The sequence below is a fragment of the Microcebus murinus genome, chromosome 25 (genome assembly GCF_040939455.1).
Source record: "Microcebus murinus isolate Inina chromosome 25, M.murinus_Inina_mat1.0, whole genome shotgun sequence".
In the NCBI taxonomy this organism is placed as follows: Eukaryota; Metazoa; Chordata; class Mammalia; order Primates; family Cheirogaleidae; genus Microcebus; species Microcebus murinus.
This window is the reverse complement of record NC_134128.1, coordinates 22,737,051-22,763,874: the sequence shown is the minus strand read 5'-3', so window position 1 is coordinate 22,763,874 and position 26,824 is coordinate 22,737,051. Positions and strand designations below refer to the sequence as shown.

At 49.0% G+C, this 26,824-nt stretch overlaps 1 protein-coding gene and 1 long non-coding RNA gene across 4 annotated transcripts in view; one reads left to right on the top strand and one right to left on the bottom strand.

Moving 5' to 3' along the window:
- Positions 1–26,824, bottom strand: part of IL2RA (interleukin 2 receptor subunit alpha) — a 38,556-nt gene that overhangs the window by 9,685 nt on the left and 2,047 nt on the right. For both annotated transcript variants that reach the window (XM_075997493.1, XM_075997492.1), the window contains exons 2-3: positions 3,636–3,827; positions 2,167–2,274 (exon numbers count right to left, since the gene is read on the bottom strand). In XM_075997493.1, coding sequence (XP_075853608.1) covers positions 2,167–2,274; positions 3,636–3,827 — 300 coding nt within the window. The remainder of the gene's footprint in view (positions 1–2,166; positions 2,275–3,635; positions 3,828–26,824) is intronic.
- LOC142864346 (uncharacterized) lies at positions 7,647–19,345 on the top strand. 2 transcript variants are annotated; one of them, XR_012914875.1, is made up of 3 exons: positions 15,325–15,807; positions 16,044–16,198; positions 18,737–19,345. It is a non-coding gene; the product is annotated as an uncharacterized LOC142864346 (long non-coding RNA). The 2 variants fall into 2 exon arrangements; XR_012914876.1 differs by lacking the exons at positions 15,325–15,807; positions 16,044–16,198 and adding an exon at positions 7,647–8,008.

Below are 26,824 nucleotides of genomic sequence, written 5' to 3'. Positions count from 1 at the left end.
CAGTCCGCGCCCGGCCGACTTTTGGCCTCAGAGAGCGTGTCCTGTTTTGATCCAGTCTGGGAGTCCCCCACGCAGCCTGGGCAGAGGTTGCCGCATGTACCCTCTGACCCCAGCCCGTGAGGCTGCGCAGGTGCTCTGACCTGCTGGACCCTCCACCCTCCGAGTTCCGGACGTGCCCTGCCAAGCCCTCTGCCCCGGCAGGGCGCCCAGTGGCCCTGCCCCAAGCCGGCTTCTGCCACGCAGCACCTCGCACATCGTGGCCACACTTGTGCTCTCATTTCGGAACGAACCGTTTGTTGTTTGACGGCCAAGCTCTCCACAGCCGTCCGAACCTGCATGAACGGGGTTTGCGGCTTCCAGGCTGAGACGGTCTGTGAGGCAGCCTTGGCCGGACCCCGCCGGTGACCTCCTGGGTCAGGACAACAAACCCTGTCCTCTGCAAAACCTCCTGACAGCGGGGAGGGTGGTGGAGAAAATATAACACAGCGAGCGGCGACATGGGTTTGGAAACGCCGTTCCAGGCCAGAGCCAGGGAGCCAGAGGGACAAAACCATCATGCTGCGGTAATGCAACAGGATTTCGAAAAAAAATAATGGAAGCTGTGAATCAGTGCAAGCCAGTTGGACACAAGTGAGCGGTAGAAAGATCCCCTTCTGATCCAGGAGACCGAGGTCTGATCCCACCCTGCCGTAGGAGCCTGGCCGTCCTTCAGCTTCACCTCCCGCCGCCTGGCTCCGCCTCTGGGGAGGCGCAGGTGAGATTCTGCACGGTGCCGTTCTTCCCAAGGTTATAAAGCCAGCCTAGGACCAGGGGCGTCTCAGAAAGTCAGCAAGAAGTCCTCAAAGAGCTCCGTGTCCCAGCCTGAGCAAGAGCGAGACCCTGTCTCTACTAAAAATAGAAAGAAATTAGCTGGACGACTAAAAATATACATAGAAAAAATTAGCTGAGCGTGGTGGCGCGTGCCTGTAGTCCCAGCTACCCGGGAGGCTGAGGCAGGAGGATCGCTTGAGCCCAGGAGTTGGAGGTTGCTGTGAGCGAGGCTGATGCCACGGCACTCTAGCCCGGGCAACAGAAGTCTCAAAAAGAAAAAGAAAAAAAGAAAAGCTCCATGTTCCCTGGCGGGCTCTGTTTCTTCTTGACGTTGTGACCCAGCGTCAGCCTGACTCCCGTGGGAACGCCGCAGGCAGGTGAGCGACAGGTGAGGGGCTGGCTCATCCACAGCCCGTTGGCGGGAGATTCCCTGAGAGTCATCGGTGTGGCGGGCACGTTTCTCAGCCCTGCCCTGCGAGAGACACCGTGCAGGAGATCGTTTCGGCTGTAGTTGGTTGTCTTGTACTTAGAGGGAAAAACACAGCGTTTCCTTGAGGGCAGGGGCTGTTGTCACACTCCTGTTTGTATACCGTGTTTCCCCGAAAAAAACACAGGCTCTTATATTTATTTTTCCTCAATAAGACACCCTAGGGCTTATTTTCAGGGGATGTGTTATTTTTTTTAAGTACGGTACAACCATCTACATTTATTCAAATAGAGTGAAGTCGTCTTCTTCTGGAACATCATCATCACTCTCCAAACCCCGAATCCCATCCTGAATGTCTTGTGACTCTATTTCCTCTAGAACCACTGGCCCCAATCTCTCCTGTTGAGCACTAGAGCTCTCACGGGGCGGATGAGAAGGGCTGCTCGTCTTCTTTCCCGCTCCGCGACGACACGCACGGGTTGTGCAGACGCGCTGCGCAGCCACGCCCGTCACTAGGGCTCATTTTCGGGGTGGGGCTTCTATTGCGCACATGCTTAGAGATCCCGCTGGGGCTTATTTCATGGGGAGGTCTTATTTTCGGGGAAACACGGTAATATCTTTTGTCAGCAGGGTCTGGCACGTAGTTGCAGCACACGCTTTTGACTTGACTCCGTCTACACGACCAGCCTCCAAGCTAGGAAGCAAGCCCAGAGCCCGGCTGTAAGAGTGGTTTGCGGTGCCGAGCAAACAGCCTACAAACGCCGGATGCTAGTTCTCGTTCACGGGCTACCTGGGACGAGGGGAACATCACGTGCGTGCTTACGGTGGTGGGACGGACCCTCCTCCTTTGGGGAACACGTCACCTACACGCAAGCAGAGAGCCAGCTCCTCCAGTGACCTGGGGACAGGTGTTCAGGTGCATCTCTTACCTGGAAGGCTCACTTGGTCCACAGGCTGCTCTGGACTTTGCACTTCTGTGACTTTTCTTTCTTTCTGTTCTTCGGGTTGAGGGGTAACTCTTTTTGTGTGCCTAGAGGCTAGAAAATATGAGCGAAGTGAAGCAAATAGCCTCACAAGTGGCTAACGTGGGAAACACTGCTCACGTAATCATTCCCTTGAGAAGAGTCTCCCTTGAGTGCCCACAAAGTGCCTGGTGGCGGCCGGGCGCGGTAGCTCACGCCTGGAATCCCAGCACTCTGGGAGGCTGAGGCGGGTGCGTCGCTCAAGGTCAGGAGTTCAAAACCAGCCTGAGCAAGAGCAAGACCCCGTCTCTACTAAAAATAGAAATTAATTGGACAACTAAAAATATATATAGCAAAAATTAGCCAGGCGTGGTGGCGCATGCCTGTAGTCCCAGCTACTCGGGAGGCTGAGGCAGGAGGATCGCTTGAGCCCAGGAGTTGGAGGTTGCTGTGAGCTAGGCTGACGCCACGGCACTCTAGCCCAAGCAACTGAGTGAGACTCTGTCTCAAAAAAAAAAAGAAAGAAAGAAAGAAAGAAAGAAAGAAAGAAAGAAAGAAAGAAAGAAAGAAAGAAAGAAAGAAAGAAAGAAAATTCAATGGCAAAATAATGGTATCAGATCAATTAACTCTGCCTAATGGAGAGGTAGAGATCTCCCATTGGGATTGCTATGCTTTTTAACATTCTCTGTAATAGGCTGGTATTCTGCCTAGTCATATTTTTTTCCCCCAAATTTTGATAACATACACATAACAGAAAGCTTGACCACTGTAATCCTAGCACTCTGGGAGGCCCAGGCGGGCGGATTGCTCAAGGTCAGGAGTTTGAAACCAGCCTGAGCAAGAGCGAGACCCCGTCTCTACTAAAAATAGAAAGAAATTAATTGACCAACTAAAAATATGTATACAAAAAAAAAAAATTAGCCGGGCATGGTGGCGCATGCCTGTAGTCCCATCTACTCGGGAGGCTGAGGCAGGAGGATCACTTGAGCCCAGGAGTTTGAGGTTGCTGTGAGCTAGGCTGACGCCACGGCACTCACTCTAGCCTGGGCAACAGAGTGAGACTCTGTCTCAAAAAAAAAAAAAAAAGTTTGACCATTTCTAAGTGTAAAGTTCGAGGGCATTAAACACACCCACATTGTTGTGAGCTAGAATTATGTTTTAGTTGCTTAGTAATTATTAGTGTAATGTCTGCCCCCTGACTCAAATATAAGTGCTCAGAGGCTGAGCCTATTGGATCGCTGGTGCCTAGAGCTGTTCTTGAACTAGTAGACGCTCACGTTTGTTTAGCAAGTGAATATTCCAGGGACCACTCAAAGGAGTTACCGTCGCCTGGGCTGGCCCGTTTGTCTATAGGGCGGAGGGAACAAAAGCTGGGCTCGGGCCCACTCTTTGCTGAGGGTCCCTTTCCCTCGGCCGTTATCAAAGGGACCGCTTACCCGTGCTCATGCATTGGCATTTGTTGTCCCAGGAAGAGTGGCTGGAGTTCCCCGTGCAAAGCACGTAGGGTGACCCGTTTGATATCCTGCGGTAACCTCTCTTGCATTCGCAATTTAACATGGTTCCCTTCTGGTAGGCCAAGGCTTTGAACGTGGCGTGAGTGATCTCTGGTGGGTCATCGTCACAAAGCTCTGCAAAGAGAAAGGAGCATCTTTTTTTTTTTTTTTTTTTTTTTGAGAAAGGAGCATCTTAAGAGCTCAGGAGGCCCCGGCCAAACACGCACACGTTTAATCATGCAATGGTGGCCGGGCGCGGTGGCTCACACCTGCAATCCTAGCACTCTGGGAGGCCGAGGCGGGTGGATTGCTCAAGGTCAGGAGTTCAAAACCAGCCTGAGCAAGAGTGACACCCTGTCTCTAATATAAATAGAAAGAAATTAATTGGCCAACCAAAAATATATAGAAAAAAGTTAGCTGGACGTGGTGGCGCATGCCTGTAGCCCCAGCTACTGGGGAGGCTGAGGCAGAAGGATCGCTTAAGCCCAGGAGTTGGAGGTTGCTGTGAGCTAGGCTGACGCCACGGCACTCACTCTAGCCTGGGCAACAAAGTGAGACTCTGTCTCAAAAAAAAAAAAAAAAAAATCATGCAATGGTTTAAGCACACATTTCTCCACTTTATTTAAAGGATTTACGAAGACCCCGCTTTTTCCTAGGAAAGGAACGAAGGCTGCTACCGTTGTTCTTTAGAAACCTGTGTATCAGAGCTGGCTCGAAAGTGAGCTTCAACCAAATTCCTCTCTAAAATACCATATTTTTCAAACTAAAAGAGTAGACATTGATGAAGTTTTATTCTGAAGGTGCCTCATGTCAAGCAAATAGAGAGGAGGGCCAAGGAATGGGAGGAAAGGAGGAAAGGAAATACGTGTAGATTTAATCAAGGGACAAAATGTATCTGTGGAAAGTATTTTTCAGGAAATAAGGAGTGTCAGACCTTCTACAATTAATAACTCTGTGCCATTTTTTGAGAAATATATACAAAATGGTGTTCAATGTCTGGCAAGTAGGAAATGTGTGTTTCCCACCCACCTTTCCCCCTCTGAGTTGGCCAGATACATTCTGATGCCAGGAAGACCTTCTTTATCCGCTCTTAGCCCAAAACACAGACACTGGTATCCCACTAAGGACACCAGAACCAGTTGCCAAACATCCAGCTATTAAGGGGGGAAAAATGGAGCTGGTCTGATCAGAAAAATAATTCCATTGCATGCTTTGCAACAAGTTCTTCTGGTTCAAGAGATTGGACCTTTGGGAAAAAGCCCCAGGTTGGATAAAGGAAGCGGCTGAGGGGGTTGCAGGGAGCTTCTCCAGCCACCGAAACGTGCACAGAGCCCGGGGCAGGTCTGGCCGCTGTACTCGCGGCTGGTGGTTGGCCGGCTGCTCATTAATCACCCAGGCTGAGTGAAGCTTCTCTGTGTGCTCAGACTCGGCCCAGCATCTTGCCATGTGAAGGGCACCCCAGTCAGCAGCTCAGGACTGTCCTGACTCTGCCCCAAGAACTGAAGGTGGGGAGAACTTGGACAGCTTGGCCCGTCTCTCACCAAGCGGGGACTAAACAGAAGCAGGCTGAGTGGGCTCGCAGTGCCAGCAGTTACATCGGAGAGGGCAACACGAGCACTCAGTGCGTTCTGGTGACCACACAACAAGGCGAGCAAGGCAGCGTGGGGGGAACGGGAGGAAGACCGGCTTCTAAATTCCACCTCTACCAGCTTACTAGCTGTGTACCCTCATTGTTGTTAATTCCTCAAGCTTGGCTGCCTTTTCTGTAAAAATGGGCATAATAATAATGATGATTATTTTGCTGATCTAAAGACTACATGAAATAACATACGAAGGCAACTTGCAGAGGGCCTGGCAAAGAACGGGCATGGAAGGGATGCTAGTTCTGCCTCCTTCCTGCTTTTCACCGTCTGGGAGAAGGGAATGGTGTTAATAATTCACACAGAGACTGGGCTGAAGTTTGCCTGAACCTCCAACTCCTGCAAAAAGGGTCATTTCTCCCTGAAAGAAGGCTCTTGCTAACAGGCTAACAAGAAAATAAATTTCTAACTGGAAGCTACTTAGGGTAGCATAAACCTGCCTCTGGGGTTAGTAACGTGCATCGCTCCCCTGCAGAGATGCTTGCCCGGCAATTTGAGAGAAGCTGAGCAGACAAATGAGGCACAAACCCTCCCCTTCTCAAAGTCATCTGGCCGCAGGACCAGCGCCTCTCTGTCTTTCTGTCTTTGGAGAGAGAGTAAATAAAAACTTTGCGCTCTGTCCGTTCTACACGTTGAGAAATCTTTCCCGCCAGCGCATGGACGTCACACCCTGAGGCTCTCGCCCGCCCACATCATCGGCGCCATTTGCCAACACGCATCGTGCGTGGACACCGACCAGCATTTTAAGTATCAGCAGGTAAATCTGTTGCTAAAGCAAGAGGCGGACAATAACTAGAAAGCAGCGAGGAATTCCACCTCCAGCCTTGTGACAGGGTAACCGGAGCCGAAACTTACTTTGCTGCTGAAAACAACTAAAACACCGGACCCGATGTGTGCAGCGAGTGTGCCTCTCTCTATAAGTCATTTACCTCAACACAATCAGAAGTACACTCAGCGATTTTACATCTCTAATATATATATATATATATATATATTTTTTTTTTTTTTTTGAGGCTGAGTCTCACTCTGTTGCCCAGGCTAGAGTGCCGTGGTGTCCGCCTAGCCCACAGCAACCTCCAACTCCTGGGCTCAAGCCATCCTGCTGCCTCAGCCTCCCACCCGAGTAGCTGGGACTACAGGCACACGCCACCATGCCCGGCTAATTTCTTTTTTCTCTATATATATTTTTAGTTGGCCAATTCATTTCTTTCTATTTTTTAGTAGAGACCGGTTCTCGCTCTTGCTCAGGCTGGTTTTGAACTCCTGACCTTGAGCTTCACAGAGTGAAGGGATTACAGGCGTGAGCCACCGCGCCCGGCCTGGGGCTCAGGCCATTTCTGACAAGACCTAACAGACCTCACTTGGAGTCCCAAGAGCCCAGAGTGAGGGAAGCCCTGGCCGACACCTCCCCTCTGTCCGCCCACTTCCTCTCTTTTTTTTTTTTAATGAGTTAAGCCCCCGTAGGAAGTCCCTGTGGGCGAGAACTCTCGGTCTGGTCCAAACCCTGCAGCTAAACAGTGGTGAAAGGGAGTGTCCTTGGGGTTAATTTTGCAATTAGTGACTGTCTATTACAAACCAGACTGGCACACGCTGAGCTGCACGAGACCAAGGATATCCTCTTTAATAAGGAATTATGAAAGAGATCTAAATGTGTTTACACAAGGTAATCTTTTTTTTTTTTTTTTTTGGATTTCAGAACATTACAGGGGCACAAACGTTTTGGTCACGCGAATTGCTTCGGTACAGATTGAGTCAAAGTTATAAGTGTGCCCATCCCCCAGATAGTGCGCAGTGCGCATCGTACCCGGTAGGTGTGAATTCTCCCATCCCCTCCTCCCCCCCACCTGCTTGATTTCCGTTGCATTTTTACTACCATGTGTGCACCTGGGTGTTGATCGATTAGCTCCGGTTTAGAAGTGAGTTTCGTGTGGTTTGGGTTTTTCCGTTCTTACGATGATACTTCACTTAGCCAAGTATTCCAGCCAGGTTGTTGCGAAAGGCATTAGTTCACCTTTTTTTTGAGACAGAGTCTCACTTTGTTGCCCAGGCTAGAGTGAGTGCCGTGGCGTCAGCCTAGCTCACAGCAACCTCAGACTCCTGGGCTCAAGCGATCCTTCTGCCTCAGCCTCTTCCCGAGTAGCTGGGACTACAGGCACCATACCCGGATAATTTTTTCTATATATATATATATATTAGTTGGCCAATTAATTTCTTTCTATTTATAGTAGAGACGGGGGTCTCGCTCTTGCTCAGGCTGGTTTCGAACTCCTGCCCTCGAGCAATCCGCCCGCCTCGGCCTCCCAGAGTGCTAGGATTACAGGCGTGAGCCACCACCCACGGCCAAGACCGGGGAGTTCTAACCATAGCCCAGCCAGCACCGAGCCAATGCTCGTCTTTGTGCCATGTCTCTTTTCCGGCCAGCAGAGGTTGGAGGTGAGGATTAGAACAACTTCTCGAGCAAGAGAGCTTCTAGCTGGCGAGTTACTGCACTTTGCAGAGGACGAAGCAGTGGCTTGGGAGCTCGGGTCACCTGGTGAAGAAATGATCTGGTTCTTGCCCTGCAGTGGTTCTTCTTCTGTGTCAGATCTGACAGGAACTCCACGGATATGCCTAATGTCACAACTTGCCCCCTCCTGCCTTGGGAAACCCAAACCAGCCCTCCGGGCCTTACAGAAGGTGAGTGCTTTTTGGTGCAAAAGAAAATATAGGCCAGGCACGCGGTGGCTCACCCCTGTAATCCTAGCACTCTGGGAGGCCGAGGCAGGAGGATCGTTCAAGGTCAGGAGTTCGAAACCAGCCTGAGCAAGAGCGAGACCCCCCTCTCTACTAAAAATAGAAAGAAATTAATTGGCCAACTGAAAATGTATAGAAAAAATTAGCTGGGTGTGGTTCCGCCGCATGCCTGTAGTTCCAGCTACTCGGGAGGCTGAGGCAGGAGGATCGCTTGAGCCCGGGAATTTGAGGTTGCTGTGAGCTAGGCTGATGCCACGGCACTCTAGCCCGGGCAAAAAGTGAGACTCTGTCTCAAAAACAAAACAAAACAACAACAAAAAAAAGAATAAGAAAATATCACAGGGCACACTGAATATTCCTTTCAATGGTATCATAGACTCTGAGAACTGGAAGAGACCTCTACCATCATTTAGATCAACATCCACATTGTCCAGATAAGGAAACTGAGGCCGTGGTCATTCCAGGAGTTCGTGGTGAGCCTTGGACGAGGGCCAGGTCCTCTGCCTCCCGGTTCTATGTTTCGGCCTCGCACAGAATCATAATCTTCAGGAGAGACTGTGCTTTTCGCCCATCCGTTGAGGGTTCTCTCTCACCGAGAGGCAGGGCTGTGTCTAAACTCCCCGGGCGATGGGAGGTGTTTTGTGATGTTGTGGTTTAGTTCAGATCGTTATCTTTGAAGAAGTCAGAGCGCTCAGGCCCTCTGTTGGGGGTTATTTATGTAATAATAACAGCAATGTCTGAGAACCTGCCTGCGTGCTGCTCCTAGGTATATATCACCTTCGGTGCTCACTGCAGCTCTAAAAGGTAGATATTGTCACCCTGGCTCCACACAGCAAGAGACTACAGTCCAGAGAGGTTAAGTAAGTTGTCTACACCGCACAGCTCACGGCAGTAGGACAGGGGTCACACCAGAGTCTACGATCGCTGGCCTCCTTTCTGCCTTTTTAAAAGATCTCACTTTTACTTTCAGGAAATCCTTTCAAACACCAAACCTAAACGTGCAGGCAGAGAAACAAAGAGGAAGAGAACAGAAGTGTGAGAAGTGAGTAGAAAAGGTTCGCGGAGGCGATGCACGCTGTGGCTATTCGTTATTTGAGAGGAGAGTTAGGATACTGATTAGATCTGGACTTCGTAAGGTCCAGGTTCATGTTAAAATGTTGAAAATTACATCTAGCATGAAAGAGTAAAGTGAATAGCTTACAGGCTAGTGCAAAAAAATAAAATAAAATAGGATAAAAACTTATTTAAGTCAAAAGAAGGGAGAAAAAAAATCTCTGTGCATCGATAGAGATTAAAAATAAAGAACAAAACAAGAGACTGGAAATCATCAAAATATATCACTAATATTTTCCAATGTAAATGCATGATGCATTTAAAGAAAAAAGAATGCTGAATTATATTTTAAAAATACATAGTTCGATGATATTTATAAGATACACTATTAAAGCATTAAGGCTCAATTAAGCACAATTAAGCATTGTTTGAGACTAAAAAAAGTGTACAATTACAACCCCCCCAAAATTTATATTAATATCAGACTTCAAGACAAAACCATGAACAGAAATCCAGAAGTGAGTGTATGTTATTAAAGGTTCAATTCTCCAGTAAAACATAAAAATTCTACACTTGTATGCACCCAATAACATAGCTTCAAAACATACAAAGCAAATATTGACAAAATAAGGATAAACTTGCAAATCTACCATCATACTGAAACATTTCAACCACATCTTCCTTTGTGATGGATACATCAAGCTGACCAAATAAATCAGTAAGAATAAGCAAAATGTAATAAACACAATTAACAAATTCGATCTAATGGACAACTATGGAAAACCATTCCGACAGCAGAATCAAATCCTTTTTTTTTTTGAGACAGTCTCACTCTGGTGCCCAGGCTAGAGTGAGTGCTGTGGCGTCAGCCTAGCTCACAGCAACCTCAAACTCCTGGGCTCAAGTGATCCTCCTGCCCCAGCCTCCCGAGAAGCTGGGACTACAGGTGTGTGCCACCATGCCTGGCTTATTTTTTCTATATATATATTTAGTTGGCCAATTCATTTCTTTCTATTTATAGTAGAGACTATAAATAGTCTCTACTTGCTCAGGGGTCTTGCTCTTGCTCAGACTGGTCTCGAACTTCTGACCTTGAGTGATCCGCTGGCCTCAGCCTCCCAGAGTGCTAGGATTACAGGCGTGAGCCACCGCGCCTGGCCAGAATCAACTCTTTTCCCAAGCACATGTGGGACGTTTATTTGGTAGGAGCGGAGTTGAAGGCGATTCAGGGGCAGAAGAGTGGGTATCTTATGGGGTAGGAAAATAGAAATCTAGATAGTGACTAAAGAGAAGATAAATAACAATACGAGAGGCAGGATGAGGCCAGTTCATGCACCATGAGCATATTATAATGACTGGTTCAAACTCTTTTTTTTTTTTTTTTTGAGACAGAGTCTCGCTTTGTTGCCCAGGCTAGAGTGAGTGCCGTGGCGTCAGCCTAGCTCACAGCAACCTCACACTCCTGGGCTCAAGCAATCCTCCTGCCTCAGCCTCCCGAGTAGCTGGGACTACAGGCATGCGCCACCATGCCCGGCTAATTTTTTCTATATATATTAGTTGGCCAATTAAGTTCTTTCTATTTATAGTAGAGATGGGGTCTCGCTCTTGCTCAGGCTGGTTTCAAACTCCTGACCTCGAGCAATCCGCCCACCTCGGCCTCCCAGAGTGCTAGGATTACAGGCGTGAGCCACTGCGCCCGGCCTCAAACTCTTAATCTAAATGTTAAAGGAATGAATGAGTAAATAAAATAGAAACAAAAAAGGCTTAATATGAAACCAAGGTGTCTCTAGAGCAGGGGTCCTCAACCTTTTTAAACAGGGGGCCAGTTCACCGTCCCTCAGACCGTTGGAGAGCGCGGCGCACATTCCACACATGCGCACTGTGGGCCTGGGACAAGTCGGCTGCTAAGCAGGACAGGCAGCGGCAGCAAAATCGCCTGGTGGGCTGGATAAATGTCCTCGGTGGGCCGCGGTTTGAGGACCCCTGTTCTAGAGCATTGTAAGAGCAGCTCAGACAACAAGGAGAGCCTTTTCCATGCTAGCAGTCTCTGGCTCCGACGAAGAAAGACTTGGTCAAGGACCCTTTCCAGGGAGCAGCTGTCCCCAGAGGTTGCCATGGGACAATGGCGGCCAACCACGGGATGTTACACTCAGATCTAGTCTCTGGGAAGAATATTTTTGGGGGTAGTGTACAGTCTTCTCCTAAAGTCTTTTGCTATTCCAAAATCCCCCCCGGGATGGCACATGTCATTTAGTTGTCACGTGTCCTGAGGCCCTTCTTGGCTATGACAGTGTCTCACTTTCCTTGCTGGTGATGACCTTGTCAGTTCTGAGGAACGCTGGTCAGATATTTTTGTAGGATGCCTCCCTGTGGGACTGGAATTTCTCCTGTGTTTTTCTCATGATTAGGCTGGGATTCGGAGGATGACAGCTTTCATACGATCCTCAAAGGCATCCGTGACCAAAAACCGTGTTAAGAAGGAATCAGAGGCCAAGCACGGTGGCTCACGCCTGTGATCCCAGCACTCTGGGAGGCTGAGGCGGGAGGATCGCTCAAGGTCAGGAGTTTGAAACCAGCCTGAGCAAGTGCGAGACCCTGTCTCTACCAAAAATATAAATTAATTGGCCAACTAAAAATACATAGAAAAAATTAGCCAGGCATGGTGGCGCATGCCTGTAGTCCCAGCTACTCGGGAGGCTGAGGCAGGAGGATTGCTTGAACCCAGGAGTCTGAGGTTGCTGTGAGCTAGGCTAATGCCTCGGCACTCACTCTAGCCCAGGCAACAGAGGGAGACTCTGTCTCAAAAAAAAAAAAAAAAAAAAAAAAAAAAAAAAGAAGAAGAAGGAATCAGGGTGGGAATTTCCCAGAGCCCTAACCTTGGAGTTTTTACCATGTCCCAAGAGCTGTTCTAAGCCCTTTACAGATATTAACTAATTTAATTCTGACAGCAACACTGTGAAGTTAAGGTTATTATTGCCATTTTACAGATGTGGACACTGAGGCAGAGAGCGATTTGTTAGGTTGCCTGAGATCACTTATCCAGGTCACACAGCTGGGGGGTCCACAGTCCCAGAGCTGGGGTTGTCTCCCCCAGGCAGCCTGGCTTCAGAGCCCTGGGGGAAGATGATGGTACAAAGAAAAGGGAGGTATGACTATCGATATATGATAGAAACCTAAAAGAGAACAAGAGACTACTGTGAGAATGTTTTGACAAATCTGAAAACAGATGAAATGGGACACTGTAAAATGATAGATGGATAGGTAAAAAACTAGATTCAAGAGGAACAAATCATTTCAAGAAGAAGAATGGAACTTTAACCATTAAAGGAATTAAATAAATAATTTAAAGAAATCAACCCATACGCGAACACAAAGTTTTACCAAAATACCATCTGTTTCATACAAACAGATGGTTCTATTTTGGAGAATATTCTAATTCTATTCTATTTCGGAGAATAATAATAATAAAAAAAGGACAAGTCTTCCTGATTCCTTTTATGGGGTTAGTTTCATCTTTCTATTGAACCTGTGTGGGGCCATAGAAAAAGGAACATTGTAGGGCAGCCTCTTCTATGACAATAGATATAAGAATTCTAAATAAAATATTTGCACCAGATTCTAGCAATGTGTTAAGGAAAAAAAACTCATTCTGACCAATTAGAATTTATCCCAGCAATAACAAATGATTTAACATTAGAAAGTATCTTTATGTAATTCACTACTTTTAATGTTTAAAGTAGGGAAAATCATATGATCATTTTAACAGAAGAAAAAGAACATCCAGTGGTGATTAAAATAATACCCATTAAGGACTAAAAGAAAAAAAAAACTTTAAAGATAATAGAAATAGCAGTGAACTTCCTTAATGAATAAAAGGTAGACACTAAAAACTTACAGCAAACAACACTTACAGGATACCTTAAAAGCCTTCTATTTAATGGCAGAAGTGTATACAATCCCTACTTTTATTTAACACCGTATTGAGCATCCTAGTTAGTGCAATGAAACAAGTAAAAGAAATAAGAGGAATAAGGAGTGGATAAGAAGAAACAAAAATGTGGTTTGTAAATAACGATGTGTACTTAGAAAACCCAGGAGTCTACAAACAATTATCCAAAAGCCCTATTATCCAAAGCCCTATTATCCATCATACATAAAGAACTCGTAGCAGTCAGTAAGTAAAAAGCAAAAAAATCCATAGAAAAACAAAGAACGTGAACAAGCAGGCCACAGAGACCAATAAACAGGTGGAAGCATGCCAAATATCCCCAGTACTCACCACAACTTAAGATAGTAAAGACTGTAAGTGATGGTGAGGAACATGTGAGAAATTTGGGAAATCTCATAAATTGCTGATGAAGGGTGTAAATTAGCGTGTAGTTACTTCAAAGAGAAATTGAAAAATATCGCAGCAAAATCGAAGCTGTCCCTGTTCTAGAATCAGCAATATCACTTCTAGGTATGCTTTCTAGGGATATTCTTGCACATGGGCACCTGTTCAAGGCTATTTATTACAGCATTGCTTGTAACAGGGGAAAATTAGACACACTGTATCTGTTCATCTCTAACGATACAATGTGATAATATAAGGAGTTAGAAAGAATAAACAAGTATCAAGAACAAATCTCAGCAACACAGTGTTGGGGGGGAGAAGCAAACTGTGAAAGGAAACATAGTATGTATTTATGTATATTTAAAAGTTAAAAAAACAAACCAGTAGTATATAAATTGCATTAGAAGATGTGGCCGGGTGCAGTGGCTCATGCCTGTAATCCTAGCACTTTGGGAGGCGGGCGGGGGGGGGGGGGATTGTTCAAGGTCAGGAGTTTGAAACCAGCCTGAGCAAGAGCGAGAACCCGTCTCTACTAAAATAGAAAGAAATTAATTGACCAACTAAAAATATATAGAAAAAGTTAGCCGGGCATGGAGGTACATGCCTGTAGTCCCAGCTACTCGGGAGGCCGAGGCAGGAGGATCGCTTGAGCCCAGGAGTTTGAGGTTGCTGTGAGCTAGGCTGACGCCACGGCACTCACTCTAGCCTGGGCAACAGAGTGAGACTCTGTCTCAAAAAAACAAACAAAAAAAAAACCATTAGAAGATATACCCCAAGTTGACGAGAGGAGAAGAATGGATTAGGTTGCATCCAGACGGAACGTCCCTGTATCTGTAGTGTGTATTAAAACTAAGCAAAAAAAAGACAAGAAGCCACCAGAGTAAACTGTAAACACTCACTGAATGCTGATGGCAGGCACATGACAGCCACGTTCCTCTTTTGTGCTTTTTAACCATTTAAAAATGTTTATAGAGCAAATGGCTTTTTTTTTTTTCTGCCAACTCGCCAAATCCACAGATAACTAATGCATTTCTAAGCCTTCTTCTGCAGGAAGTAAGGGGTTCGGGTTTTCTTCCTTCGGTTTGTGGCTATGGAAATTGATCGGAGGAAGAAAACTCCCTCTCCCCCAACTTGAACAGCGCGTCCTGGGCGGGGCAAGTCTGACTCCCAATTTTATTTATCAAGTGGACTGTCTCCATCCCCTCTCAGTCCTCGGCGTCTCAATTCAACAACACGATTAAGGCTAGAGCATCTTCCCAGCGAAGGTGGTAAGAGGATGTTGAAAAGGGCATAATCACAGTGATATAAAGTTTAATAGATGCACAGGACGGGAACAAAACAACGGGATGGCGCAAAATATCCCTGGCAGTGTGGGTACTTCCAGCCCCATGCACCCTCACCGGCTGTTCTGGCTGGAGCAGCACCCACGACCCATGCAGGAGCCTTTTTGAGACAGAGTCTCACTCTGTTGCCCAGGCTAGAGTGAGTGCCGTGGCATCAGCCTAGCTCACAGCAACCTCAAACTCCTGGGCTCAAGCAATCCTCCTGCCTCAGCCTCCCGAGTAGCTGGGACAACAGGCATGCGCCACCATGCCCAGCTAATTTTTTCTATATATTTTCAGTTGACCAATGAATTTCTTTCTATTTATAGTAGAGATGGGGTCTTGCTCTTGCTCAGGCTGGTTTTGAACTCCTGACCTTGAGCGATCCTGCCGCCTCGGCCTCCCAGAGTGCTAGGATGACAGGCATGAGCCACCGCGCCCGGCAGGTGCAGGAGCCTTGTCTGGCTTCCTAGCACCCTTCGAATGGGCTGCGGTAGGCACGGCATGAGGTCTGGAGTGTTTTGGCCTAGTCGCTGCTGACACCCATTAATGTATTCACTCAAACAAATATCCACCCCAGTTCTTCCACTGAGCAAACATGAATGCCCAGGGAAACATGGCAGAAGTACAGTGCCTGTCACCGAGGGGCGTTAGGGAAGTTGCTGTCATCAAACAAAAGGCACCGGGGTTCCCTGGGGCAGGAGAGGAAGCTGATCCGAAGGGAATCAGGCATGTTTCTGCAGTGATTAGCGCTGACCATCTGTGGCTGCTTGCTGTCTGACCCACACTCTCTGGGGACTAGCTGGGTGGAATAGTCAAAGTTTCCACGACTGAGAATGAGTGAGTCACGGGGCAGGACCCGTTTGAAGACCAATGGAGCCTCACTCTATACTTGTTACGAGAAAAGCAGGATTGAGGGGTTGGGGATCTAATTATTTTCTCTTGACTTGGAAGGGAAAGGGAGGCAGGAACTGTAAATGTCCCTCTACACAGCTGTCTCTAAATTGTCAAGTTTCGGGATCTCAAACCTTTCGGTAAGTGAAACGTGGGGGGCCGGTTATTTCCTAACCCAGGACTCTTCTCGGTCGCTAGCAAGCTTTGGTACATTAAAGAGTTAACCACAAGCTCACCACAGAATGTCACCCTGATTAAAATTAAAGGGTTATCAGATTTAGAAAAAGGGGCGGGGAGGGTAGAAATAGACTCTTTCTTTCTCTGAAATCTAAAAGCAGCTTTCCCTCAAATTTTTGAGACCAATTTCTTGGGACAGAGTCCCATTTTTAGCAGAAATAGGCTAAAACGGTGAATCCCACCCACCGTCTTTTGCAAGGAGAGAGAGAGACTTCTGAGAAATCGGGCCATGGAGCCGAGGAGATTTTCAACTCGACGGAATTTCCCCCGAGATTTTAAAGAAAGACCAGATAAGTAAGCACAATGGCAAGCAGAAACTCAAGACCAGAAGGGAAACGGAAAAGAAGGAAAGAGAAAAAGTCATCGGAAATGATGGAGACCCGGGGGGGGGGGGGTTGGCAGACACGTTGGCATCAGCCCTAATTGTGTCCAGTGCGTTAAGCCAAGTGTCCAGAACTGGGTCCTTGCCCGGGGGCCCCCAGCGGCCAGCTCTGCCCTGCTCCTTGCCCACTCCTGGGGGTGCCTCTTGTACCTGTTTTCTTTCTGCTCTCAAAAATTCACATTTAGCTTTAAGCAAGACACAGGTTGTACAGCAGGTTGTACTCACTGTGCATTTTTTATTTTTTATTTTTTTGAGACAGAGTCTCACTTTGTTGCCCAGGCCAGAGTGCCGTGGTGTCAGCCTAGCTCACAGGAACCTCAAACTCCTGGGCTCAAGCGATCCTTCTGCCTCAGCCTCCTGAGTAGCTGGGACTACAGGCATGAGCCACCATGCCCAGCTAATTTTTTGTATATATTTTAGTTGGCCAATTAATTTTCTTTCTATTTTTAGTAGAGACGGGGTCTCGCTCTTGCTCAGGCTGGTCTCGAACTCCTGACCTTGAGCGATCTGCCGGCCTCGGCCTCCCAGACTGCTAGGATTACAGGCGTGAGCCACGGCGCCAGGCCCCACTGTGCATTTTTGACAGGGATCAAACCCTTCCCTGGAGAATCCAAATGTGGAACCGGCCAGGCGAGGTGGCTCACACCTGTAATCCTAGCAGTCTGGGAGGCCGAGGTGGGTGGATTGTTCGAGGTTGGGAGTTCAAAACCACCCTGAGCAAGACTGCATCTCTACTAAAAATAGAAAGAAATTAATTGACCAACTAAAAATATATGTACAAAAAATTAGTTGGGCATGGTGTCGCATGCCTGTAGTCTCAATTACTCAGAGCATCGCGTGAGCCCAGGAGTTTGAGGTTGCTGTGAGCTAGGCTGACGCCACGGCACTCACTCTAGCCTGGGCAACAGAGTGAGACTCTGCCTCAAAAAAAAAAACAACAAAAAAAACAAATATGGAACCACGGTCTGCAAACACAGCAAGCGGGACCCACTCACTGAGGATCCAGGGTCCTGGGTGCTTGGGCTGCTGTCCTGTTCTGCCCGTCCACGGAGATTTTGCGCAGGGACGGGCTTTTGGTACCGTTTAACCTATAATCTTACATGACCTTCTCCCTGCTTAGCATAAGGGGTCACTGGGCCGTGTGGACACAACTGACCCGAGGAACAGCTCCTGCGCTGATAGCATTTCCATCCTGACCTGGTGCCGTGCGTGGTGCCGGACGCAGTGGAGGCCAGGAGTGTGGCCCGTGCCACGCCGAGCGCGCAGGACAAATGGGAGGGAAATGAGAGGCTGGCGAAGGCTGGTGTGCCGCCCCGGGGGTGTCTCAAGCTGCAGCGCCCGAGGGAAGCCCAGGAGTCAGCCTGAGGGAGATTAACTCGGGGATGGCTCAAAGGGTGGCTTAAAAAGAGAGACCAGGGCCTTGCCTGAGAACCCCGGGGCGTGAGTGACACCTGTTGACAGCTTGCTTCCTGCCCCCAGCCTTGAGCGTGCGGCTTCTGGTCAGGTGGACCAGCCCCTCACTTTCTTATGCAAGTGAATTACCGCTTGACAGCCTCAGTTTCCTCATCTGTAAGATGGGAATGGCGACAACAGTCCATCTCCTACCGAGTTTCCCTGAAAGTAAGACCTCCCCATGAAACAAGCCCCGGCAGGATGTCTAAGCATGTGCGCATTAGAAGCCCCACCCCGAAAATAAGACCCAGTGACGGGCGTGGCTGCGCAGCACGTCTGCACAACCCATGCGAGTCGTCGCGGAGCGGGAAAGAAGACGAGCAGCCCTTCTCCTCTGCCCCGTGAGAGCTCTATGGCTCGACATGAGAGATCGGGGCCGATGGTTCTAAAGGAAACAGAGTCGCAAGACATTCAGGATGGGATTCGGGGGTTTGGAGAGTGATGATGATGTTCCAGAAGAAGACGACTCAACTCTATTTGAATCAATGTAGATTGTGGTACCGTACTTAAAAAAAATAACGCATCCCCTGGAAATAAGCCCTAGTGTGTCTTCTTGAGGAAAAATAAATAGAAGACCTTGTCTTATTTTGGGGGAAACACGGTAGGTTGTGGTGGGGACTCCGTGGGACCACAGGGGCAGGGCTGTGGCACGCACACGGGGTCTGGCTGGCTGGGAAGGCATGTGACCGCATGGCAGGGGGCGCTCGCCCCTGGAAACCCACCCCGAGAAGCGGCACCCCGGGGAGAGAGGAAGTGAGACCGGTGGTCTGGGTGGCAGAGGCGGCCAGGGCAGTGAAAGCCAGAAGTGACAGGGGTGAGGAGGGAAGAACATCAGGCTGCAAGCCTCGCCCCGCGGGCTCTGGGCGCCGGCAGGATGTCTGGGGAAACTGCCCTTTTATTCTAAAGAGGCTTTCCCCCCCTTTTGTGAGTGTTTGTTTTGCTTTCAACTTAAAACAAGGAGTTTTCTCGTTACAAAGGCTCTCTCTGTTCTAAATCAGGTTCCAAACAGAGGTGTCGCTACCGCAAGGGCCGGAAGCAGAAGCCACACCGGTGCTCAGCCGGGCTGCAGGCTGTGCCTGGCATCAGCGCCGCCAGGGAAGCCACCGAGGCCTGCCCACAGCCTGCCTGCGACATGGCACGCACGCGGCGCCCCGCGTCAGCCCCAAAACTCCCGGGAAACTCTCGGAGCGCAGGGGCAGGAAGAGGCTGACATCAGCTTACGCTCCGGGGACTTCAAACAAGACTTTCAGAAATGAGTCCTGTGCCCTTTACTTGGTAACATGAGATAAACTGGTCTTTTTCTGAGAAGAGGAGCCAGCTTGCTTCAAGGGACTCATTGTCATGGGGAAAAAACATATGCATAGATATGAATTTTTTTTTTTAAGTAACACAGCTGCTTTGCTTTTTTTTTTTTTTTTAAATCAACATAATAATAATGTAAACTGGACGGATGAGGTTTCTTCCTCCCTCCCTGCCTGCCTGCCTCTCTCTTCCTCTCATGATTCCACGCGGCGGGGCAGCCCTGGCTATAAAGGACGCGTCTGAGATTCTTGGGGCCAGGAGGCGCGATCAAACCGCTTGTTATTAAAGGAATTTAAATACTCCCACTTGAAATGCTCCCGTTTTCTCTGTAAAGGAATTTCTTTTCTTTTTTTTGAGACAGAGTCTCACTCTGTTGCCCGGGCTAGAGTGAGTGTCGTGGCGTCAGCCTAGCTCACAGCAACCTCAGACTCCTGGGCTCAAGTAATCCTCCTGCCTCAGCCTCCCGAGTAGCTGGGACTACAGGCATGCACCACCATGCCCGGCTCATTTTTTCTATATATATTTAGCTGGCCAATTTGTTTCCTTCTATTTATAGTAGAGACGGGGGTCTCACTCTTGCTCGGGCTGGTCTCGAACTCCTGAGCTCAAGCGATCCTCCCGCCTTGGCCTCCCAGAGTGCTGGGATGACAGGCGTGAGCCACCGCGCCTGGCCAGGAATTCCTTGAACAAAACGAAACTGCCCGTCTTCTGTCTATATTATCCTAAATTCAAAATTAGTGGCGTCTGATTTCAGTAGATTTTCACAGTTAAGGATGGCAAAACGATGCTCTTCTTCCCTCTCCTTTCTGCTCCGGTCGTTGCTGCAAAGGAGAGGCAGCACCCGAGCTAGCCCGAGCCGGGTCTTGCGGGGGCTACGGACGTCCACCTGTGTGTTCTCCGGGCTCTTTCTTTACACTCGTGCCTCAGCACTTAGCTTTGTTGCAGCTGCCTGTGCCATCTCTTTCTCTCCTGCCGGGCGGTGAGTGCCGGGAAGCTAAGGTCTGGATCTGACTCACATCTGTGTCTCCAACCCTGTGTCTGACATATAGCAGCTGCTCAACAAACGTTTCCCGAATGAACCCCGCTGCTCCCCTCTTCCACCTGCTCACTCACCCCCGGCCCGTCTGCGGCTGCGACAGGTGCAGCAACGTTTTTGCTCTCTGAAAAACCTCGCAGGAGAGAAAACTCTCCCCACATCCCTTACAAGCACACACACCTAGCCTTGCCGTTGTTTTTTTTTTTTTTTTTTTTACTGCTGAGAGCACAGAAAGCAGCGGGCTTGTGAAGGAGGTATCTATTTTAGTCCCAAATAGAAAAGAGTGGGTGACTCCATGGGCAGACCCGGCAATTCCTGAATGTGGTGTGGTGACTCACGCCCGGAGGTGCTCAGAATTTCCTCTGTTTTGCGGCTGCAGGGGCAGACGGGGTGCGCTGCTTTCTCTGAGGCGCCGTCCGATGGGAGGAAGACACCCACCCCACCCCCCGGCTGCATGGGGGGCTGGGGTGGCCCGCGGCGGCCGCGGGCCCGGCTCTGTGGGCTCCGTGCCGCGGGGCACGCTGACTTCGGCTTTGCAGAAAGCGAAGATCGGCTTCTTTGAGAACACGCGCACACGGGCCTTGACCGGGTCGGACGGCAGCGAATCCCGGGCTCCGGGACGCGGCCACCGCCCGGCGCGCAGCCCGGCTCCCCGGCGCTGGGTCGTGCCGGAAAACCCGTTTAAGCGCCGAGCTCCAGTTTGCCAGATGTGAAACGGGGACGATAGTAAGACCTGCCTTATTTTGAGAAGTAACCGGAGTGCTCCTACGGCTTGACATGACGCCTGAAAAAGCACGTAGGCAATGCTCTCACTGCTCTCAGGAGACGGTGGTGAGAACAAGGCTAAAAGCACAGACGTCTCAAAGGAAGAACAGGTGTCCGCATCGGGGCTGGGACCGGCTGTGGTCCCCTGCTCCTCTTCCCCTTGCTCTAGTAGGGGCTCAGGGCTGGTCTCCACGCTCTTCAGGGTAAAGGAAGCGATTATTGTCCTTGAAAACACACTGCTCTATATTCTACCGGGAAAAACCCAGTCACTGCGAGTCCGATCGCACCGGCTAGTTCTTGCACCGCGCCCAGCAGGTGGCGGGGGAGGCTTGGAAAGAGGGAGGCGGCAGGCAGGGGGAGGCTTGGCTGGCCACACCTTCCTCCCCCCGCGCCCAGGACGCCAACGCTTCTGATCAGTATCTCGCTCTTCCCCTCTCGTCCCTCTTCCTCCCAGCACGTTGACCTTCCGGTCAACCTCCGCCCATTCCACCCACACTTTGGTGCCTTAGGGTTCTCTGCCAGCTGAAACCCCCGCCCCCCTGGGCGCAGGGTGCCTGGAACCGGGGCGAGAGCCGCAGGTGCAGCTGCTGGCCAAAAGCCCCTGGGAGTCGGTGGCCTGGGTGCGGGGGTGCAGGAGGGGCTGTCGGGAGCGAGGCCCGGGGGTGCCAGCCTTGCGGTTTGCAGGTGGCTGGGGCTGGGTCGGGCAAGAAATCTGGATGTAGGGAAATAAGACCCAGGACTTCTTTGGCCACTATCCGGTGGATGAAAGTGAGCTGAGGGGCACTTGAATTGTTTTTATCTGAGCAAAAGCATTGGTTTCTAGGAGAATCACTGACCACTTGAGCCTCATTTTGCTCAGCACATACACCAAAAAATGCACGTATATTGAAATATGGGTCTTTTTTTTTTTTTATGAGACAGAGTCTTACTTGTTGCCTCAGCTAGAGTGCTGTGGCGTCAGCCTAGCTCACAGCAACCTCACACTCCTGGGCTCAAGCGATCCTCCTGCCTCAGCCTCCCGAGTAGCTGGGACTACAGGCATGCATCACCATGCCCGGCTTATTTTTCTATATATTTTTAGTTGGCCAATTAATTTCTTTCTATTTTTAGTAGAGACGGGGGGGGGGGTCTCGCTCTTGCTCAGGCTGGTTTCGAACTCCTGACCTCGAGTGATCCTCCCGCCTCTCGGCCTCCCGGAGTGCTAGGATGACAGGTGTGAGCCACTGCTCCCGCCTGGCCAATATGCCTCTTTAATTGCCCTGCTAAACTCCTCAGTCTTCAGTTTGCTGCTCATGGAGCATGGCTCATGTATACAGCTGTAGCAAAATCACTAGGAGATACCATCCTCCACCCCCTGTCCTGATGTTCACAGGCACCATTTCGAGCCAGTACGCCCCAGGCCCACCTTCTCCGAAAAGCCCCCACCTTTTTTTTTTTTTTTATTGCTTCCCCTCCCACTCAGGAAACTCTATTTAAAATTATAGGATTTGATAAATGTGTATAGCAAATTAAGGGTTTTCAAGAGGCATTCTTGTGTGTCACAAGCACTTTGATGCTGGAATCAGATTGCTGGGGACTGAATCTTAGTTCCATCATTTCCTACCTGTGAAAGTTACTTTTGTCGCTGTGTCTCAGCGAAAAGCCCTTTTCTAACTCCCCCTGTTCCGATCACTTACGGCATTCGCCGGCCTCGCTGTATCTACTTTGCAACGCGGGGTGTCGCAAAAGTCGCCGTACACGGGGAAAACGGGAACGTGTAGCTAAGTGTACCTTTGTTTACAAAATCTTACAAAATTTTTCCTTTGCACGGAGGCTCCTGGGACACCCTGTGTTTGATCACGATTTGGTCTTTTCCCAGATTGGTTTTCCCATTTTAATCCCCCAGTTCTGTGTGGGTAGAGGCAATGCATGTCTCCTCTCTCACGAGACAGCCCAGCCACTCAAGACGGGGGGGGGGTGTCCCTGCACCAACAACACAGGCCTCGGGCGGGAACCTGTTTGCACCAGGATCACAACCTTCTTTGCAACAAAATTCCCAGGCGATTCGTAAACCCACTGAGGTCTGGGACATGCTGCTCTAGCGCACCTGTGCTTGGTCAGCAGAAACGAAATAATGGAGTCAGGCCGGCCACGCGCATCATTGGCTCTGTCTCTCTAAACTGGTGGTTTCCAACCCTAACTGAATCTTGAATTATTTGAGGAGCTTTTTTTTTTTTTTTTTTTAAAGTTATTGTTCTGTTTGGTTCTGCTCCCCAGAGAGACTAACTCGATTGGTCTCACTCAGTCTTGGACACCACTTTTTAAAGGATCCCAGCTGCACAGTCTGACGCACACCTGGAGTTCGAGCCCTTACGCTAAACGCATGTCCCAGTGTGGAGTGCGTTCTCTTACTGAGGGAGGCCAATCCCAGAGTAACTGTAAAGTTGATCAAATAGCCAAAAACCGTGTGAGTGGTCTTGGAGCGGAAAATACCTGAAGTTTCTAGAGATGATTATGTAATTGTTTTCCCCTCACTGGGTGATTTATTTGAAAGCTTGGTGGGGATTCAGGGCTGGGATGCTGACTCATGGGCAGACACTCCCGGCTTCTCTTGGGAGGCTTCCAGATGGGAATCTCTCTCTGCAGATGTTTTGTCTCCACTGATAAACCATGAGCAGTTTGAGGGCAAGGACTGGAAGCTTTTTCATCCCTGTGATCCTAACGGGGGATGGATGGATGGATGGATGGATGGATGGATGGATGGATGGATGGATGAAGGACTACCACTTGAAATCAACGTAAAGACATGCAGGGAATTCTGGATGGAAATTTAAGAGGCTTGGATTCTAGTCGACCCTCTAGTTGAACTTTTTTTTTTTTTTTTTTTTTTTTGAGACAGAGTCTCACTCTGTTGCCCAGGCTAGAGTGAGTGCCGTGGCGTCAGCCTAGCTCGCAACAACCTCAAACTCCTGGGCTCAAGTGATCCTCCTGCCTCAGCCTCCCAAGTAGCTGGGACTACAGGCATGTGCCACCATGCCTGGCTAATTATATACATACACACACACACACACACACACACACACACACACGCACATATATATATATACATATATATATAGTTGGCCAATTAATTTCTATTTTTAGTAAAGATGGGGTCTTGCTCTTGCTCAGGCTGGTTTCCAACTCCTGACCTTGAGCAATCCTCCCGCCTCGGCCTCCCAGAGTGCTAGGATGACAGTTGTGAGCCACCGCGCCCGGCCTCTACTTGAACTTTCTCAGGGAAGAAGAGCTTATAACTTTTTGAAGCAATCAATTGAATTAAGATCTTCTCTTTTCTCTCGGGGAATGGCCCAGGATAAGGAGAAGAGAAATAGGCTCCCATCTGTGCAAAACTTCTCCCGTGGGAAATGAGGGTATTGTTTGAGGGCAAAAATTCCCTGCATAAGCAAACAGCAGAAGGCCTCGCCAACGGTTCGGGGCAGTTTTTTGCTTGACACCTACAACGGCAGCAGTGCTACAAGAGGCGGGTCACACGCCAGCGCAGTTCGGTCCCTTTTAAGGGCTGGAAATAACCTACAGCCAGACGTCAGGCTTGGTCTGTTGACGTGCAATGGTTGCTCAGCCCTGGCCCTGTAGGTATGTCTTCAGCTGGGAAACTTTTTCATCCAAAAATCCCCCAGTTTGAAAATGCCTTTTAAGCAGAGCTTATTTTATTTCCTTTTCAGAATCCTCGACCTAAGGCTTGGGATGGGGCTGGAAGGGAGTTCCAAGATCTCTGGGTCAGCGTTCTCATTTTGCGGAGGGAAACCCGTCAAAAGTCGTGCCCTTCACCTGTCTTCTCTTTCTTCCTCCAGCAGCATCGCTAGGAGGTGCCTGGGCCCGCTTGCCGCTTCTTGCAAGGCTTATTTTCCTCCTAATTCGATTCCCCACTGACCTTGGGTGAATTCTCTGCTTTTTTGTGAAGTCTCCGCTCACCACGGGGCAATGAAAGGAGCAGGGAGTTCACCTGCCTCGATGGTGTCTACAGCTATTAGAGGAATGGCTTCAACAACAACAACATAATTCAGAAAACAAGCATTCAGAATACCCAAGCATTTGGCTGGGGGAAAAAAAAAGTCTAGGACTATCTTTGAGTTGTGGAGCCCGTCAGCTGTCTTTCATTAGCGTCTCTGACACTTTCATGAGGCCCACGCTTTCGGTACAGAATGAAGAAGTCAATTCTTTTTCAATTATCAAAGTTAAAATGAAGCACAGGCATAGGCGAGATAGCCAACTGCCTATTGGAGACACCCTGCTTTAAGGAAAGTGGTGACCGGCTGGGGGCGGTGTCTCACCCCTGTAATCCTAGCGCTCTGGGAGGCCCAGGCGGGCGGATGGCTCAAGGTCAGGAGTTCGAAACCAGCCTGAGCAACAGCAAGACCCTCGTCTCTACTATAAATAGAAAGAAATTAATTGGCCAACTAATATATATAGAAAAAATTAGCCAGGCGTGGTGGTGCATGCCTGTAGTCCCAGCTACTCGGGAGGCTGAGGCAGGAGGATCGCTTGAGCCCAGGAGTTTGAGGCTGCTGTGAGCTAGGCTGACGCCATGGCACTCATTCTAGCCTGGGCAACAGAGTGAGACTCTGTCTCAAAAAAAAAAAAAAAAAAAGGAAAGTGGTGACTATTTTATGAGGGGTCCCAAGGTATACCAAAGCCCCATGTCTCCAAGGCACGTATGGAAGGTGAACAAGGTAGCCGTGGTAAGAATACTTTGTTTATTTTATTATTGTATTATTTTTTATTTTTTGAGACAGAGTCTCATTCTGTTGCCCGGGCTAGAGTGAGTGCCGTGGCGTCAGCCTAGCTCACAGCAACCTCAAACTCCTGGGCTCAAGCGATCCTCCTGCCTCAGCCTCCCGAGTAGCTGGGACTACAAGCATGTGCTACCATGCCCGGCTAATTTTTTCCATATATTTTTATTTGGCCAATTAATTTCTTTATATATATATATATTTTTAAGTAGATATGGGGTCTCGCTCTTGCTCAGGCTGGTCTCAAACTCCTGAGCTCAAACAATCCTCCCACCTCGGCCTCCCAGAGTGCTAGGATGACAGGCGTGAGCCACCACGCCTGGCCTAGAATACTTTGGAGTCTAGAGAAATAGAAAGAGTAAATGGGAAAGGTTAAAGCTTTTGTGTTTTAATGGCAAAAGTGAATGATATTTCTTAGGTTCTTAAAAAAAAAAAAATGACAAGGTGAAGATGTGAAATTCCAGTGTGGGCAGTAGCCTTTACAAGAAGGGATAATGAGGCAAACATTTCATCACAGTGGGTTCCTGCACTGCGTTGTTTTCTTTTTAAATTTTCAAGTCTAGGGGATACAGATCTGATCACAGAATTCCTAGAATGAAAGAAAGATGATCAAGGGACATAGACACTCTCAGAATTTCCACCCTTCTGAGAAAAGTGCCTTCAATAACGTGCCGTGTTGGCAACACCAGGAGAATTCTCTTTCTGACCGCATCCCAGGGCCCAGTAATACGGAGACTCACAACACCCGAGTTGACTAATCCGCCCCCTATAACCCATCACCGTGTTAAATGGTGGCTTTGGAAATTTTCAGAATGAAAATCTGCCTTATGAATCAGCTAGAAATCGCATCTGTTGAGAGTCTGATTTCGTTAGAGAACTCTTAGCCCCGAGGAGTCAAAAAGCTTGTTTATTTTAGGCCTGGGTTCCCTTTGGAGGAAAAAGTCTGAGATGAGATGATATCCCTTGGCCCCGGACTGGTTCCTAAGCCACCTGCTGATCCTGAAAACTCAATCCTTGGCGCTCTCTTTGGCCACAGAAAGAACAGAAAGAGAGCAAGCCCGGAAGACCTGGTCTGAGCCCTGGCTCTGTCCCTGCCTGTGTGGTTCTCAGTCTGGGGTTCCTCACCCAGGGGTCCGTGACATCCACCTTGCGGGGTGGTTGTGCAGATCACCACAATAAGACGCATGTCTGGCACATAGAAGGTACTGTAT